Source organism: Somniosus microcephalus, chromosome 4 (genome assembly GCF_052327205.1).
Source record: "Somniosus microcephalus isolate GS21.2 chromosome 4, FLI_Smic_1.0, whole genome shotgun sequence".
Classification (NCBI taxonomy): Eukaryota; Metazoa; Chordata; class Chondrichthyes; order Squaliformes; family Somniosidae; genus Somniosus; species Somniosus microcephalus.
The window spans coordinates 176,244,914-176,264,548 of record NC_140990.1 but is presented as its reverse complement, the minus strand read 5'-3'; the positions used below and the strand labels follow the sequence as shown (position 1 = coordinate 176,264,548).

General features: G+C 48.0%; 1 protein-coding gene across 3 annotated transcripts in view; it reads left to right on the top strand.

Moving 5' to 3' along the window:
- Positions 1 to 19,635, top strand: part of LOC147120008 (uncharacterized) — a 143,488-nt gene that overhangs the window by 36,318 nt on the left and 87,535 nt on the right. For all 3 annotated transcript variants that reach the window (XM_085985498.1, XM_085985497.1, XM_085985496.1), the window contains exon 2: positions 10,086 to 10,217. In XM_085985498.1, the coding sequence (XP_085841624.1) occupies positions 10,086 to 10,217 (132 nt within the window). The remainder of the gene's footprint in view (positions 1 to 10,085; positions 10,218 to 19,635) is intronic.

The window sequence follows — 19,635 nt, the reverse complement described above, 5'->3', positions numbered from 1 at the left end:
CATTAACCAGCACCCTCAAAGCATGCTCTGAGAAGCGCTGCGCTCGTTCACGGGCCTTCTCCATGGCTTCAGGCGCTATTTGGGTCCACCAGCAGTGTTGAGGCCTAGCTGCAGGGCTCCACTATGCAGGGTGTGGCAGCAGTCAAAGTCAACCCTTCCCCCTTTAAGAGCTGGCCGGCGTCAGGGTGTCTGCTGTCAATCAAAACATGACCGCACCTGCGCTGCGCCCGGCCTCGGCGTTATCAGTCCGCATCACCGGCTTAGCGCCTGAAGATAGCAGTGCAACGCCAGTTTCAGCGCTCGCCCAAACTCTTGGCCAAATCTACTGAATTTCGGCGAAGTGGCCGACACTTTCCGGCGGGCGCTAACTTTAGCGACCACCCGACTTTACCGCCCCAAAAGTGGCCAGACTGAATTTCTAGGCCAAGGGATGGATCATGCTAATAGGGGTATTGTGGAAAGGAATTGGTGGAAGAAATGTTACCAAATTGTTTGAAATGAGCAAAAGTCATAGAATAATAATCATGAAATATTTGAACTACCCCCAGTTAAACTGGCAAGATGAAGTAGGGAAAGTGGAAAAGGGAATAGAGTTTTTACAGTGTGTACAGGTCTCCTTTCTTACCCAATGCATAAGAAGTCCAACAACGCAGAAATTGTGAATTTGCAGTCAGTCATTCTCTGCTCCAGCACAGGCTGTGCTGTGGATCTCCCCATAGCCGGCAATCAATGAAATCGGTTGAACTGACGAAAACTTAACCTTTTTCGATCTAATATACTGTTTAACACCCCATAAAAAGTTAAGTCTTATTGGAATAGGTGTAACTGGGGTTTTAATGGCATATGGACTGCTGAACAACCGTTCTGGCCCTGAAAATTTATATTTGTGTAATGTCAAATTTTTCCATTTTGATTAAAAAAATACTGAATTTTTAAAATATAAAATTTGTTTTTGAAGTTTCTTTATCATATTTCAGCTTCTACCTTAACCACAGGTGTATGTCCCAATCTTTATTTCGTGCTCTGGAAATTTTTTAAAAGCCAAATTGATAATCAGTGCTTTTTATTTCCTGGTTTGTTGTCTGTGAGAATTCTTCAATATGATTGACTGTTTGGACAGCTTGATGACATCACTGCTGTTCTATGCTGGGGATCCCCTTTGGACAGTGCTACTTTCAACTTAATATCGAGAAAGCTAAAGTTTGCTCACAGAGATCGAGAGATCTTTGTGGGCAACTTTCTTTGAGGTCAGCGGCATCACCATTGCTTCGCCGCTGACTGCAAATTCCGGGCATATATATTTCTGTCTTGGTCCTCACTGACACCAATAGCCAGATGATCTCAAAATTGATCGTACAATAGCTGCTTGACCCTTGTGCTTCCATAGGAGAGATGGAATCTTAGTTACTTACATGATGCAACTGGTAATAACCTGGGGGAAGTAGATAGAAATGTCCCGAGTCAATCAACTACCTTCAACACTCGAGACAAAATTCCAAAATTATAAAGAGCTGAACATCAACAAGCAGATCATTCTATACATTAGACAAACCTCCCCTCACCATTCTCAAGAAATCTAATGAAAGGATATATAAATGGTTCATATGTTCACAGTTAACATTTCTTGCTCAGTAAATGGTGAATCACTTATGCTGGCAGTCGGGAAAATGGCTCAGTAGTTTTCTTGGCTTCCTATTTCAAAATGCATAAATATGCCCTGGATCTCACTGGTCTGCCTTCTTCAGTGTAGGAGGTGGTGCAGAGTATTAGAAGCAGATAGGCAGCATTGCTAAAAACAATCATATCTTTCTATTTAGATGTTTTCAGAAAAACGTTCCGATACAGATTTAGCAGAAAAACAAACTTCACTATTATCAACCTCAGGTTCAGAGAGTCAAATAGAGGAAGATGCAACTAGTAAAAGGTCCACATCATTCTCAGCTTATCAGATAATTACTCAACTGCCCAAAATTGGGGCCACACCAGAAGTTTTTTTATACTCGTTCCTGGGATGTGGGCGTCGCTGGCAATGGCAGCATTTATTGCCCATCCCTAATTGCCCTTGAGAAGGTGGTGGTGAGCCACCTTCTTGAATCGCTGCAGTCTGCGTGGTGAAGGTACTCCCACAGTGTTGTTAGGGAGGGAGTTCCAGGATTTTGACCCAGCGACTATGAAGGAAATGGCAATATGTTTCCAAGTCAGAATGGTGTGTGACTTGGAGGGAAACTTGCAGGTGATGGTGTTCCAATATGCCTGCTGCCCTTGTCCTCCTAGGTGGTAGATTTCATGGGTTTGGAAGGTGCTGTCTAAGAAGCCTTGGCGAGTTAATGCAGTGTATCTTGTAGATTGTACGCACTGCAGGTACAGTGCGCTGGGGCTGGAGGGAGTGAATGTTTAAGGTGGTGGATAGGGTGCAAATCAAGTGGGTTGCTTTGTCCTGGATGGTGTCAAGTGTTGTTGGAGCTGCACTCATCCATACAAGTAAAAAATATTCCATCACACTCCTGACCTGTGCCTTGTAGAAAGGCTTTGGGGAGTCAGGAGGTAAGACACTCACCGCAGAATACCCAACCTCTTGCCTGCTCTTGTAGCAACAGTATTTATGTGGCTGGTCCAGTTAAACTTCTGGTAAATGGTGACCCACTGGATGTTGATGTTGGGGGATTTGGTGATGGTAATGCCGTTGAATGTCAAGGGGCGGTGGTTCGATGCTCTCTTGTTGGAGATAGTCATTGCCTGGCACTTGTGTGGCACAAATGTTACTTGCCACTTATCAGCCCAAGCCTGAATGTTGTCCAGGTTTTGCTGCATGCGGACACAGAATGCTTCATTATCTGTGGAAGGAGTTGTGAATGGAACTGAACATTGCGCAATCACTGTGCAATGGAACTGAACACAGCGAACATCCCCACTTATGACCTTATGATGAAGCAGCTGAAGATGGTTAGGCCTAGGACACTGCCTTGAGGAATTCCTGCAGCGATGTCTGGGACTGAGATGACTGGCCTCCAACAACCACAAACCATCTTCGTTTGTGCTAGGTATGACTCCAGTTTTTGCCCGATTCCCATTGACTTCAATTTTACCAGGGCTCCTTGATGCCACACATGAACAAATCCTGCCTTGGTGTCAAGGGCAGTCACTCTCACCTCACCTCTGGAATTCAGCTCTTTTGTCCATGTTTGGACCAAGGCTGTAATGAGGACAGCAGCCGAGTGGTCCTGGCGGAACCTAAACTGAACATCGGTAAGTAGGTTATTGGTGAGTAAGTGCCACTTGATAGCACTGTCGATGACACCTTGCATCACTTTGCTGATGATTGAGAGTAGTATTTAAAGTTGATAAGTCACCAGGACCGGATGGGATGCATCCTAGGATGCTGAGGGAGGTTAGGGAGGAAATAGCGGAGGTACTGGCCATAATCTTCCAATCCACCTTAGATACAGGGGAGGTGTCAGAGGACTGGAGAATTGCAAATATTACACCCTTGTTCAAAAAAGGGTGTAAGGATAAACCCAGCAACTACAAGCCAGTCAGTTTAACCTCGGTAGTGGGGACGCTTTAATTACAATAATCAGGGACAAAGTCACTTGGACAAGTGTGGATTAATTAAGGAAAGTCAGCATGGATTTGTTAAAGGCAAACCGTGTTTAACTAACTTGATTGAGTTTTTTGATGAGGTCACAGAGAGGGTTGATGAGGGCAATGCGGTTGACGTGGTGTATATGGATTTCCAAAAGACGTCTGATAAAGTGCCACATAATAGGCATGATTTGGAGGAGGGGACCAAGTGTAACATATCAAAGTTTGCAGATGATACTAAGATGGGAGGGAAAGTAGTGAGTGAGGAGGACATAAAAAACCTGCAAGGGGACATAGACAGGCTAAGTAAGTGGGCAGAGATTTGGCAGATGGAATACAATACTGGAAAGTGTGAGGTTATGCACTTTGGCAGGAAAAATCGTAGAGCAAGTTATTATCTTAATGGCAAGAAACTGGAAAGTACTGAAGTACAAAGGGATCTGGGGGTCCTGGTGCACGAAACTCAAAAGGTTAGTATGCAGGTGCAGCAAGTGATTAAGAAGGCCAATGGAATGTTGGCTTTCATTGCTAGGGGGATAGAATATAAAAATAGGGAGGTATTGCTTCAGTTGTACAAGGTATTGGTGAGTCCGCACCTGGAATACTGCGTACAGTTTTGGTGTCCATACTTAAGAAAGGACATACTTGCTCTCGAGTCAGTACAAAGAAGGTTCACTCGGTTAATCCCGGGGATGAGGGGATGGACATATGAGGAGAGGTTGAGTAGATTGGGACTCTACTCATTGGAGTTCAGAAGAATGAGAGGCGACCTTATTGAAACATATAAGATTGTGAAGGGGTTGGATCGGGTGGATGCGGGGAGGATGTTCCCGATGATGGGTGAAACTAGAACTAGGGGGCATAGTCTTAGAATAAGGGGCTGCTCTTTCAAAACTGAGATGAGGAGGAACTACTTCACTCAGAGGGTGGTAGGTCCATGGAATATGCTGCCCCAAAAAGCTGTAGAAGCTACATCATTACATAAATTTAAAACAGAAATAGACAGTTTCCTAGAAGTAAAGGGAATTAAGGGTTATGGGGCGCGGGCAGGAATTTGGACATGAGTCTAGGTTCGGATCGGCCATGGCCCTGTGGGTAGCGGAGCGGGCCCAGGGGCCGTGTAGCCTGATCCTGCTCCTATTTCGTGTGTCTAATTCTGTTAGATTCAGGAGATGGTTCTATGATAGTGGATTGGCGGTTAGGATCAGATCAGCCATGATCTTATTGAATGGCGGAGCAGGCTCGAGGGGCCGATTGGCCTACTCCTGCTCCTATTTCTTATGTTCTTATGTACCAACAAAGTTGAAGTCCATGGAATAAAAGGGACAGTGGCAGCATGGATACAAAATTGGCTAAGTGATAGGAAACAGAGGGCTAAAAATTGAGTAGTGCCCTCTTTGGGGCGCTAACTTCGCCGGGGCGCTAAAAATTAGCACCCCCGCGACGGAGGTTGTGTGGTAGCACCCCAAGAGGGAAGCGGGGTGCTACTAGATGCACCCCGCATCCCTCTTGGGGGCTGCGAGGGAATATCGCAGCACGTCGCAGGCCTTCCTCCCCTTCTTAAAGGGGAGGGGCCGTGTGCAGCGTGACCCAGGGCCCAACTGGGCCCCCGGGAATCGGGATCGCCGGCAAAAGAGCCCGGCACTCAAGAAAAGTGCCGGGCTCTTGGAGTGCAGCTAGCACTCCGCAGGGGGCGGGGGAAGGTTCAGGAGGCCGGGGACGGGAGCGCAGGCAGGTGCTGGCAGGCGGCCAGCAACAAAAATGGCCGCCACACATCACCTTTAAATAGCGCCTCCCTGGCCGTAGGTAGGCCCCCCTGACCCCGTCGGTAAGTCAGGGGGCACACCCGAAGATCGCGGCCGGGGCGCGAGCAGGGCGCTGCTTACGGCGATGATGTCATCATCGGCGGCACAGCGCCGCGGGGTGCTACTGCTTACTGCCGCTGCTAACTTCCCGCTGAATTTTGCAAGAGGCGTGGGTGGCGTCGCGCCCGGGGGCTAGTTGCTTTGTGCCCCGTTAGCGCCAAGCAACTGAATTTTTCCCCCAGAGAGTGGTGGTAAACAGTTGCTTTTCAGACTGGAGGAAGGTATACAGTGGTGTTCAGCAAAGGAGCACCAAGAAATTGATAAAGAAGGGGAAAATAGAATGAGTGTAAACTAGCAAGAGACATAAAAACAGACTGTAAAAGCTTCTATAGGTATGTAAAAAGGAAAAGATTAGCAGGAGAAATTATAATGGGCAATAAGGAAATGGCAGAGAAATTAAACAAATACGTTGTGTCTGTCTTCGCGGAAGAACACGCAAAAAACTTCCCAGAAATAGTGGAGAACCAAGGGTCTAGCAAGAATGAGGAACTGAAAGAAATTAGTATTAGTAAAAAAATACTACTGGAGAAATTAATGGGACTGAAAGCTGATAAATTCCCTGGACCCGATGGCCTACATCCTATGGTTTTGAAAGAGGTAGCTATAGAGATAGTGGATGCATTCGTTGCCATTTTTCAAAATTCCATAGATTCTAGAATGGTTCCCACGGATTGGAAGGTAGCAAATGTAACCCCACTATTTAAGAAAGGAGGGAGCAAGAAAACGGGGAACTACAGACCAGTTAGCTTGACATCAGTAGTAGGGAAAATGCTAGAATCTATTACTAAGGACATGGTAACAGGGCACTCAGAAAATAATAAGAAGATTGGGCAGTCAACACGGATTTATGATAGGGAAATCATGTTTGACGAATCTGTTAGAGCTTTTTGAGGTTGTAACTAGCAGAATAGATAAGTGGGGAACCAGTGGATGTGGTGTATTTGGATTTTCAGAAGGCATTCGATAAGGTGCCACACAAGAGGTTATTAAACAAAGTTAAGGCTCATGGGATTGGGGTAATATATTAGCATGGATTGATTAACGGACAGAAAACAGAGAGTAGGATCATTTTCGGGTTGGCAGGCTGTAACTGGTGGGGGTACCGCAAGGATCGGTGCTTGGGCCTCAGCTATTCACAATGTATATCAATGATTTGGGTGAGGGGACCAAATGTAATATATCCAAGTTTGTTGTTGATAGAAAGCTGGGTGGGAATGTAAGTTGTGAGGAGGATGCAAAGAGGCTTCAAGGGGATACAGACAAGCTAAGTGAGTGGGCAAGAACATGGAAAAAGGAATATAAGGTGAAGAAATGTGAAGTTATCCAATTTGGTAGGAAAAATAGAAAAGCAGAGTATTTTTAAATGGTTAGAGATTGGGAAATGTTGGTGTTCAGAGGGACCTGGGTGTCCTTGTACACGAATCACTGAATGTTAACATGCAGGTACAGCAAGCAATTAGGAAAGCAAATAGTATGTTGGCCTTTATTACAAGATGATTTGAGTATAAGAGTAAAGACATCTTACTGCAATTATACAGGGCCCTGGTGAGACCACACCTGGAGTATTGTGCACAGTTTTGGTCTCCTTACCTAAGGAAGCATATACTTGCCATAGAGGGAGTGCAGGTTCACCAGTCTGATTCCTGGGATGGAGGATTGTCCTATGAGGAGAGATTGAGTAGACTAGGCCTATATCTCTGGAGTTTAGAGGAATGAGAGGTGATCTCCTTGAAACATACACAATTCTTACAGGGCTTGACAGGGTAGATGTTGGGAGATGTTTCCGCTGGCTGGGGAGTTTAGAATAGACTTTATATAACGCACAAATATTTTATTGACCACTATTTTGAGGGAGGGGTCACAGTCTCAGAATAAGGGGTTGGCCATTTAGGACTGAGATGAGGAGAAATTTCTTCACTCAGAGGGTGGTGAATCATTGGAATTCTCTACCCCAGAGGGCTGTGGAGGCTCAGTCGTTGAGTATATTCAAGACAGAGAGTGATAGATTTTTGGATATTAAAGGAATCAAGTGATATGGGGATAGTGCAGGAAAGTGGAGTTGAGGTAGAAGATCAGCCATGAGGTTATTGAATGGAGGAGCAGGCTCGAGGGGCCAAATGGCCTACTCCTGCTACTATTTCTTATGTTCTTATATTCCCCAGGGGTCGGTAGTAGGACCACTGCATTTCTTGATATATATTAATGATTTGGGAGTACAGGGCACAATTTCAAAATTAGCAGATGACACAAAACTTGGAAGTATAGTGAACAGTGAGGAGGACAGTGATAGACTTCAAGAAGACATAGACAGGCTGGTAAAATGGACAGACACGTGGCAGATGAACTTTAATACAGAAAATTGCGAAGTGATACATTTTGGTAGGAAGAACGAGGAGAGGCAATATAAACTAAAGGATACGATCCTAAAGGGGGTACATGAACAGAGAGACCTAGGGGTATATGTGCACAAATCGGTGAAGGTGGCAGGGCAGGTTGAGAAAGCGGTTAAAAAGGCATATGGGATCCTGGGCTTCATAAATAGAGGCACAGAGTACAAAAGCAAGGAAGTTATGATGAACCTTTATAAAACACTGGTTCAGCCTCAACTGGGGTATTGTGTCCAATTCTGGGCACCACACTTTAGGAAGGATGTGAAGGCCTTACAGAGGGTGCAGAAAAGATTTACGAGAATGATTTCAGGGATGAGGGACTTCAGTTACGTGGATAGACTGGAGAAGCTGGGGTTGTTCTCCTTAGAGCAGAGAAGATTAAGAGGAGATTTGACAGAGGTATTCAAAATCATGTGGGGTCTGGACAGAGTAGATAGAGAGAAACTGTTCCCATTGGCAGAAGGGTCGAGAACTAGAGGGCACAGATTTAAGGTGATTGGCAAAAGAACCAAAGGCGACATGAGGAAAAAGCTTTTTTACGCAGCGAATGATTAGGATCTGCAGTGCACTGCCTGAAAGGGTGGTGGAGGCAGTTTCAATTGTGGCTTTCAAAAGGGAATTGGATAAATACCTGAAGGAAAAACATTTGCAGGGTTATGGGGAAAGGGCGGGGGAGTGGGACTAGCTGAAGTGCTTTTGCAGAGAAACCTCTCTATCTCTAGGATTGCATGCTTCCACGTATCTATCCCAGGAATAGAACAGTTTCTCTGCTGCTATGGTTGCTGAGTATAGACCTCACCATTCCACTGAAAATATTTACAGTACATACAATCACCGTTTTGAAAAAAAGGACACCTGCATAAAAATGGACAGCTGATGGTGTCCGTAATTTACAGATTTCACTCTATCTCTCGGTGATATGGCCTGATTAACTTCTTTTAATTTTGTCTTCCTGAAATCTAGGCCCAGATTTTTGTGTGGTGATGATGGTGAAACTGTCAGCATTCGCTGTCATTACCCCTCTGAAACTGACCGTAACTTCAGAAGTGAGCGCATGTGCATCTAAACGCAGAAATCCTGAAGTTGCGGTCAGTCATTCCCTGTTCCGCCTAAGGCTGCGCTATGAAACTCCCTATAGCTGGCAAACAGTGAAAACAATTGAACTGACGATAACTTAAACTTTTCCAAATAATATCGCTGTTAAACATCCAGAAAAAGTTAAGCCCAGTTGGAATAGCTGTAGCTGGGATTTTAACGGCATATGGACTGCTGAACAACCATTCTAGCCCTGAAAAGCAACATTTATATTTCTGGAATATTAAATTTCACCATTAGGATAAAAAATTACTGGACTTTTAAAATGATAAAATATTTTAAAACTTTTTTTGAAGTTTATGATATTTCAGCTTCTACCTTAACCACATGTGTATGTTCCAATCTTTATTTCGCTGTCTGTAAAAATTTTAAAAACCCAATTGATAATCAGTGCTTTTTACTTCCTGGTTTGTTGTCTGTGAGAATTCTTCAATGTGATTGGCTGTTTAGGCAGCTTGATGACATCACTGCTGCTCTACGCTGGGGATCCCCTTTTGACAGCGCTACATTCAATTTAATATAGAGCAAGCTAAAGTTTGCGCCACAGAGATCGAGAGATCTTTGAGGACAACTTTCTTTGAGGTCAGCAGCGATCACCATTGCTTCGCCGCTGACCGCAAATTCTGGGCACATATATTTCTGTCTTGGTCCTCACTGGCACCAATACCCAGAAGTTCTCAAAACTGATCGTACTATAGCCGCTTGATCCTTGTACTTCCATAGGAGAGATGGAATCCTAGTTACTTACATGATGCAGCTGGTAATAACCTGGGGGAAGTAGATAGAAATGTCCCGAGTCAATCAACTACCTTCAACACTCAAGAGACAGAACTCCAAAATTATAAAGAGCTGAACATCAACAAGCAGATCATTCTATCCATTAGACAAACCACCTCTCACCATTCTCAAGAAATCGAATGAACGGATTTATAAATGGTTCATATGTTCAGTTAACATTCCTTGCTCAATAAATGGTGAATCATTCCCACTGGCAGTTGGGAAAATGGCTCAGTAGTTGTCTTGGCTTCCTATTTCGCAATGCATAAATATGCCCTAGATCTCACTGGTCTGCCTTGTTCAGTGTAGGAGGCGGTGCAGAGTTATAGAAAAATATAGGTGGCATTGCTAAAAATAATCATATCTTTCTATTTAGATACATTTGGCAACACATTCCGCTCTGGATTTAACAGGAATAGAATCTCCTCTACCATCAACTTCAGTTTCAGAGGGTGACATAGAGGAAGATGCAACTAAAAAAATGTCCACGCCATCGTCAGCTTCTCAGGTAATTACTCAACTGCCCAAAACAGGGGCCACACCTGAAGAAGTCGACCATGAAGGGAGCAACTGGCAGGAAGAAGTCAGTAATATGTATTGAAAGTTGGAAGGTTGGGACTGGTGTGTTGTGATGTTGCACCTACACAGCACAATGCAGTTTATTTGTACACTGGGTGTGATTTTGTGCATTTTCCCTCTTTTGGTGAAGGCTGATTTATTCAGGATGTATCGATCTACTGCCTCAGGTCATCAAGCAACGTTGGTATCATCAACGTTATTTAGATACAGCAGGTTGGAAGGCCTGGACATCTCATCTTGCCTGGAAACGGGCACACAGGGGATATGCGTGCACCACACACACCTGTTCTAATTTACTCAGGCTGCACGAGTTTCATGAGTGAGACGTGCAGCCAGCGCTATCCGAACTGCTCATTGGCTGCAGACCTATGGGGGGGACCTGCTTTCGGGCATCTATGACACCACTTAAAGGCAGCCAATATATCTTAAAGGGGAGGTTTAAACTAAGTAAGAGTATGAATAGACTGGACGTTAGGCAGTTCTTCTTTTCCCAGAACAGCGAGCCTCATGAATAGATTGCCGGCTGGTGTGGTGCGTGTTTGCAAGAGGTTGCTGGACCAGTTCTTAACTTGGACAGAGGTCGCATCATATAGAAGGTAAGTGTCTTGATAGGTAACACGTGTTCCCCTGGACTGGGTTTGATTGTCTGAGAGGGTCGAACAGGAATTTTACAGTGTATTTGCTCTCTTATTGGCCCTGGGTTTTTCATATCTTTTTGCCTCTCCCAGGAGATTACATGGCTGCGGGATGGGTGGATGGCAGTGGCCATAGGAAGTGTTTAGTCGTGATGCTCCAGCCATCACAATGTGGCACAGGAGCGCTGGTATTTTCCTGCCCATCAATTCCATATGTTCGTAGGTGCATTCTGGCTGCAGATATCAAGGAAACTTTTTTGGGAGGAGAGATATGGCTGACACAAGTACTGAAAGGACACCGGGATGTTCCGATGCTGCTATAGAGGCCGCTGTGCAGGTAGTGGACGAGTGGAGGGAGATCCCCTTACCCCCACACAGGGGACTGGAAGCCCTCCAGGCATCAACACTGTCGTCAGTGGGAGGAAATTGCAGAGTATGGGGAACACCTCATAGGAACACTATAAAGGAGGAAGGACCGCGCAAGACAGGCACCAAGGCTGGCACAAGGGTGATTCTTAATTATAAATAAAAACAGATAATGCTGGAAACAGTCAGCAGGTCAGGTAGCATCTGTGGAGAGAGAAAGAGAGTTAACGTTTCAAGTCGATGACCTTTCCATCACAACTGGGAAGATGTTGGCGCTGAACAGCTTTTCAACAAATACAGAGCCAGAGAAACAGGGACAGAAAATGTTTAAAAGTTGGAATAAATTGCAGGGTATGTGAATGGCAGGAGGCTAGCACCCAGGACTTGGCTGCAAAGCAGGAAGAAGTTCTTATCTAGCATCCCCTAAAATTCATCTATGCTATTCACCTCAACTTTTTGATGTGGTAGCTAGTACCACATTCTAACCACTCTGGTAAAAAAAAGTGTGGTAAACCACTGTTTGTATTCCACTGTGTACATGCCTGGACATGCCTCGGCTGACTCCTCCCACAAGTCCTAGTATAAGGGTGACTGCTCCCCAGCCCCTTTGTATTCTGGACCGGTCGACCACTCGAGGCAGACCTTCATTCTTTTGTTAATAAAAGCCTTTAGTTACTCTCTTAACTCTCAGTCTTTTATGAGTAATTGATAGCGCATCAATTTTATTAACAAAATTTTTATAATGGAGAAGATCCTCACACCAGCATGCCTGGACTTAGATCATCGGGAGGCAGACTCATCCACCAAGTTTACTCACTGGCTTAAGTGTTTCGAAAAATTCCTGACCGCCTCCGCAGCAAGCAAATCGGACGAGGACAAACTGGATGTCCTGACCTCCAAAGTGAACCACCGAGTGTACTCGGTCATCCAAGACGCGACCTCGTACGTGGACGCTATCAAGCTCCTCAAGGACCAGTACACGTGCCCAGTGAACGAAGTGTACGCCAGGCACCTTCTGGGGAGTCGTAAACAACAACCTGGGGAATCGACCGTGGAATACCTTCAGGCACTGTCTGTGCTTGGCCGGGCCTGTGGTTGTAAGGATGTAAAGGCCGCCGTGTACACAGAGGAACTTATCCGGGACGCTTTTGTAGCGGGCCACAGATCCAATTACACCCGACAGCGACTGTTGGAGCAGAGTGACCTCGACCTCAACAAGGCCTCTGAACTCGCACTATCATTGGATGCAGCCTACCGGGGCATGGATGCCTACTCCTCTGCACCGTGGACGCCGCGGGGAATGACAGCCTGGGACACGGTAGGACCGCTTCATAGCGCCGTGCCACCCCAGCCACACCCCAGCAACGGCCCAACTACCGCAGCAGTGTCCCAAGGCCAGACAGCAGTGCCCCAAGGCCAGAAATGCTACTTCTGTGGCCAGGCAAAACACCCCAGAGCGCGCTGCCCGGCGAAAAACGCGATCTGCTCGGGCTGCGGGAAGAAGGGACACTACGCTAACGTCTGCAGGGCCAAAGCCACCCGAACCCCAGCAGCGCCGCGTGTGGGCCATGCGGGCCGCCATCTTGGGCCTCCCCGGCCATGTGCGAACCACCGGTACAGCAGCCATTTTGGACGCCTCCAGCCACATGGGGATCATGGACGCCGCCATCTTGGACGACAGCCGGAATGCAGCAGGCCCCCAACACCGCCTCATCTGATACCCGCAGTGACACACCGACCCCTACGCTGGCATCCGTTACACTGGACCAAGCGAGACCGTACCAGCTGGCCAGTTCCACAGTGGACATTAAGGTAAATGGCCACAATACAATCTGCCTTTTTGACTCTGGGAGCACGGAGAGCTTCATCCACCCTGACACGGTGCGGCGTTGCTCTCTCCCAGTCCTGCCTGCGCACCAGCGGATTTCTATGGCCTCCGAATCCCAGTCGGCGGACATCGGCGGCTACTGCGTAGTGACACTCGTAGTAGACGGGACCGTGTACGATCATTTTAAACTTCTGGTCCTGCCCGACCTCTGCGCTGCCGTCCTGCTGGGGTTAGATTTTCAGTGCCACCTTAAAAGTGTTACGATGGCGTACGGTGGACCCCTACCCCCACTCACAGTCCGCAGCCAGCAGCTCCCAAATTGCCCGCCGCGCACCAGGTGCAACCTCTCCACACTCAGAGTCACCCCCCCCCCCCACTGTTTGCTAACCTCACCCCCGACTGTAAGCCCATCGCCAAAAAGAGCAGGCGATACAGTGCCGGGGACAGGGTTTTCATTAAAACCGAAGTGGAGCGGCTCCTGAAGGAAGGGATTATTGAGGGCAGCACCAGCCCCTGGCGAGCCCAGGTTGTGGTCGTTAAGACCGGCGAGAAGCAGCGCCTGGTCATCGACTACAGCCAGACAATAAATCGCTACACCCTGCTGGACGCCTACCCACTCCCCCGCATAGCTGATATGGTCAACCAGATCGCGCAGTACCGCGTCTTCTCGACCATTGACCTGAAATCAGCGTACCACCAGCTCCCTATCCGCCCTGAGGACCGCCAGTATACCGCCTTTGAGGCAAACGACCGCCTCTATCACTTCCTTAGGGTTCCCTTTGGCGTCACCAACGGGGTCTCCGTCTTCCAAAGGGAGATGGACCGGATGGTCGATCAAAATGCGTTGCAGGCCACTTTCCCATATCTGGACAATGTGACCATCTGCGGCCGTGACTTGCAGGACCATGACGCAAACCTCGAAAAATTCCTCCGCACCGCCCAACTCCTGAACCTGACATATAACAAGGAGAAGTGCATATTCCGCACAAACCACCTCGCCATCCTTGGCTGTGTTGTGGAACACGGAGTCATCGGCCCCGACCCCGACCGGATGCGTCCCCTTATGGAACTCCCACTGCCCCACTGCTTCAAGGCCCTGAAGAGGTGCCTAGGGTTTTTCTCCTATTATGCCCAGTGGGTCCCCTACTATGCGGACAAGGCCCATCCGCTGATCAAGTCCACCTCTTTTCCCTTGACGGCAGAGACCCGCTTAGCCTTCCACCGTATCAAGGAAGACATTGCCAAAACCACCATGCACGCAGTGGACGAATCCATCCCCTTCCAGGTGGAAAGCGACGTGTCCGACTTTGCCCTGGCCGCTACCCTCAATCAGGCGGGGAGACCCGTGGCCTTCTTTTCACGAACCCTCCAAGGCCCGGAGACCAGACACTCCGCTGTTGAGAAGGAGGCCCAGGCGATTGTGGAGGCTGTGCGTCATTGGAGGCACTACCTGGCCGGAAAACGATTTACCCTGCTCACTGACCAACGTTCAGTTGCTTTCATGTTTAACAACAAGCAGAGGGGCAAAATCAAAAATGACAAGATCTTGAGGTGGAGAATCGAACTTTCCACCTACAATTACGAGATCTTGTACCGGCCCGGGAAGCTCAATGAACCCCCGGATGCGCTATCGCGTGGCACCTGCGCCAGCGCGCAGATCGATAGACTGCGAGCCCTCCACAATGACCTCTGCCACCCGGGGGTCACCAGGTTCTTCCACTTCATCAAGGCCCGCAACCTGCCTTACTCTATTGAGGAGGTCAGGACCATGACCAGGAACTGCCAAGTCTGCGCTGAGTGCAAACCGCACTTTTATAGACCAGACAGGGCCCACCTGGTAAAAGCCACTCGCCCCTTCGAGCGCCTGAGCGTTGATTTTAAAGGGCCTCTCCCCTCCTCCGACCGCAATGTGTACTTCCTCAATATTATTGATGAGTACTCCCGTTTCCCATTCGCCATCCCCTGCCCGGACATGACCAGTGCCACGGTCATTAAATGTCTGAACGACCTCTTCACCCTGTTCGGTTTCCCCAGCTATATCCATAGCGACCGGGGCTCATCGTTTATGAGTGACGAACTCTGTCAGTACCTGCTAACTAGGGGTATTACCACAAGCAGGACCACCAGTTACAACCCCCGGGGGAACGGACAGGTGGAAAGAGAAAATGCGACAGTTTGGAAGGCCGCCCTGCTAGCCTTAAAGTCTAGGGGCCTTCCAACCTCCCGCTGGCAGGATGTGCTCCCCGATGCGCTCCACTCTATTCGGTCACTGCTCTGCACTGCCACTAACGCCACCCCTCATGAGAAAATGTTTGTCTTCCCAAGGAAGTCCACATCGGGGACATCGCTACCGCCATGGCTGACGTCCCCAGGGCCGGTCCTACTGAGAAGGCACGTGAGGACCCATAAAACGGACCCCCTGGTCGAGAGGGTCGACCTCCTCCACGCCAACCCCCAGTATGCTTACATTGCATACCCGGACGGGCGGGAGGACACAGTTTCCATAAGAGACCTTGCACCCTCGGGGGCCGCAGTAACCCACTACTCACTACCACCCCCCCCCCACGATCCGATATCCAGCCCCGGCAGACGGCAGGCCTGGGCCCAGCGACCCGCTCGACATCTACGAGGACGACACGCCTATGCCACAGCCTACGTGGGACTCGACGCCGGAAGCTCCACTACCCCTGCCGTCGCCATGCCGATCACAGTGGCAGACAAGACCTCCGGAGAGACTCCAGTACACTAACTTTTAATACACTTCACCCCGCCGGACTCAATTTTAAACAAGGGGTGAATGTGGTAAACCACTGTTTGTATTCCACTGTGTACATGCCTGGACATGCCTCGGCTGACTCCTCCCACAAGTCCTAGTATAAAGGTGACTGCTCCCCAGCCCCTTTGTATTCTGGACCGGTCGACCACTCGAGGCAGACCTTCATTCTTTTGTTAATAAAAGCCTTTAGTTACTCTCTTAACTCTCAGTCTTTTATGAGTAATTGATAGCGCATCAAAAAGTATCCTCAATTTATTAGTGACTATCTTATATTCACGCCTTCTAGCTTTGGTCTCCTCAGAAATGGAAACATTGGGCTAGAAATTGGGCTCCTTTGCGCCTCCCGGGACGCTAATGGGGCGCAAATGGGTTTGTGACCGGGCGCAGCGATATCAACGCCTCCCGCTAAATTCACTGGGAGTTTTGCGGCGGCAATAAGACGTTGTGCCCCGCTCTCCTGTGCCCAGAGAGCGTGACATCATTGCCATGCGTAGCGCCCCGGTCACGCCCCGGATGAAAAATTTCCTCTCGCCCCTGCTTGTGGGCCTGCCATTAATGACAGGTAGAGGAAGTGGCTTTCAGTCAGATGTCCCCTGGAGGAGTGCTATTTAAAGACGTCCACATCGGTTTAGTTTTCGTCGGCCAACAATGCTGTGTTGTTAGTTTCACATAGGCAAAGAGGCCTTTTGACTTATTTGAGCATTTTGCATTTTGACAAGTGTTCTGGCACATAAAGATTCTTCAGTTTCATTGAGGGGAGATTTGAAAGTGCAATATTTGTATCCTTTCATGGGGGCTGTACTGGCACTGGACCTCACCCTCCAGCGTCAATGGCAGAGACAACTGAGGCACAGAGAAAGAGTGCAAAATGTGGCCAGAGGTAGAAGGGCCAACAGGGCTCTCAACAGGAGGCCTTACCCACCCAGGATATTCGGGCAGCAGTTCTCCTACATGAATTTTGCTGAGGACTAATGTGTTAGAAGGCTCCGCTTTAGCAAGGATGTGGTCACAGAGCTCTGCCACCTCCTGCAGCCAGACCTCGAGCCTCAGATCAGGACCATCATGGCTCTCTCAGTGCAGTCAAGGCCACCGTCGCCCTCAATTTCTACACCAGTTGATCATTCCAGTGTGCGACAGGCAACATCTCTAACATCTCCAAGTTTGTCATCCATTGCTTCATCCGCCAGGTCACAGATGCTCTGTACAGAAGGAGAAGGGACTGCATTTCCTTCCACATGACCAGAAAGAAGCAGCACGAGCGTGCATGTGGCTTTGCCAGGATAGCGGGCTTCCCCATGGTGCAGGGCGCCATTGACTGCACCCACGTCGCTTTGCAGGCACCTCATAATAATCCTGAGGTATTCCGTAACCGCAAAGGCTACCATTCACTTAATGTGCAGTTGGTGTGCGACCACACACGGCAAATCCTGACCATCAATAACCGCTATCCTGGCAGCAGCCAAGATGCCTTCATCCTGCGCCAGATCTATTCCAGCCACCACATCAAGCTTGCGGCTGGCTGCTGAGCGACAAGGACTATCCGCTCTCCATCTGGTTCATGACTCCCCTCCGCAACCCCAACACTCCTGGCCAGCCCTCATATATAATGAGAGCCATGCTGCCACAAGGAACATCATTGAGCAGACCATCAGAGTGCTCAAGCAACGGTTCTGCTGCCTTGACCACTCGGGAGGAGCCCTCCAGTACTCGGCTGAGCGGGTGTCACTTTTCATCATCGCCTGCTGCATGCTGCACAACTTGGCCATTATGAAGGTGCAGCCATTGCCACCAGGCATAGCCTCACCACCTTAGGAGGAGGAGGAAGAAGATGAGCAGGAGGAACAGGAGGATGAACAGCTGCAACAGAGGAGGCAACCACTCAATCAGCGTTCTGCAAGGTCGGTCCATGACCGCCTCAACAGACTTCGTTTCCAGTGACTTTGAGTCCTCTTTCCGGTTGCTGAGCACGTCGCTGTCATTCCATCGCTTTGTGATTCCATACCACACCTCAAAACTGAAATGAGACACAGCACCAAATCTGCAACATTCCAGTAATAACTTTATCAAAAACCATTAACCACATATATACAACAACAATATTGACTAATCACCCTTGTGCAAACCCTTGCCTCCTCGCTTTACAGTCCCCTTTCCTAATCTAGTGCTCCTATGTAGTGTCTCCCCAGTGGTTGCTGCAAGGCTGGTGGAAGGCTGCTGAGTGTCGGTGCCAGAGACTACAGATGGCCTTGCAGGACGCCTTTGACCAGTTCTGGGCCTGGAAGGCCCGGCTGTAGACTGCACCACCTCAGGCTGGGCGACGGCAGTCTGTGCTGGCTGGATGACAGGCAGCGACATGTGCAATGGTGGGATCAGGAATGCTGTCATCCTGAGAGAGGACAGCAGGTTCCTGCTCCACTGATCCACTGCCACTCCCCCTGGGGCAGCAACTCAGCATCCCTACCAATCTGCTGGAGCACAGATTGCTGGCCTGCTGCAACACCGTGAGATCCCCGATGGACTGTGGTGGACCCAGCGATGATGGCAGCAGTCAGAGCTTGTGTGGCATCAAGCTGAGACTGCATGAGAGCAGTCTGAGAGTTGATGGCAGCAACCATTGTCTGCATTACAGCACTAAGACGTTGCGTCGCTTTCGCCTGTGCAGCAATGGAAGCTGCCACATTGCCCCGAAGGGATAATTACTAGTCCTAGCCCCTTTAGGGCTACCCCGGATCAGGCATATTTCTCAGACGTTCACTTTCAACTAAAGTTTGAGGTAGCCAAATCCTAAAGACGCTTAATTGGGTCTAAAGGTCCGGACTATCTCTCCCTAAAGGAAAGGAACAACTTGAAAACGTAACCTTCCTCCAGATAGTACTTTAAAAAAGTTTAGCTAGACTGTAACGTTCCGGATATTATGAGGGTCCGGAAAACTCCCTCCAGAATTCTGCAACTCCTCACCAAGGAGTGTACAGAAATTGAGTTCACGAGTTTTTGATACAAAAGTCTTATGTGAGACAATTCTAAAAATATATAGATTTATTAAAGAACCGACATCGAATTTACAGTTGGTGAGTCAATCGCAACATTAACAATTCCAAAAAGAGAAAGCTTACAATCTTATTATCAGAGAACCTTACACTCAAATCTTAACTTCGCTACAGTTTTACAGTTCTTAGTGTTCTACAGGATATCCACCAAAATCAAATACCAATGATCCCCGAGGTACAGAGTTGGAGACTTACAGAGCTGCCTCTGAAGCCGAGAATCGCTTTGCCCAATTAAAGCGAGTCTACTATCCCATTTGAGAGTTCAATATTTATACCCTTTTCCAGTGGTATTTCCTTTAAGGTTTTCTGCTGATGCAAGCTAATTATCTCTAGTCATTTTTCTGCTGACCTGTGCCAGACTCATGTCTCATCTCGAGGTGTTCTAAGTTTACCATATAAAAAACAGTGTGACAGCAGGTGTTTCTTACTTTATGTCATCTTTACGAAGGCAGATGTTCCTTGCTTTATGTCCTTCTTTACGAAGTGTAAATTAGAACCATCGTTTTGTTCCCAAAGGTCAGCCTGTCGGGAGCCTTTAACCTTCTGTTTCAATAAGGTTATTTATTCAGGGTCAACAGTTATTTTATCTCAATAGCCAGAATGCTTTCTTAGCTATTTCATAGTTAGGTTTCTAAATTGCCAAACCCAGTTTCTCATGTTTTAATAAGGACAGAATTCTTTCATGAAACAGTATA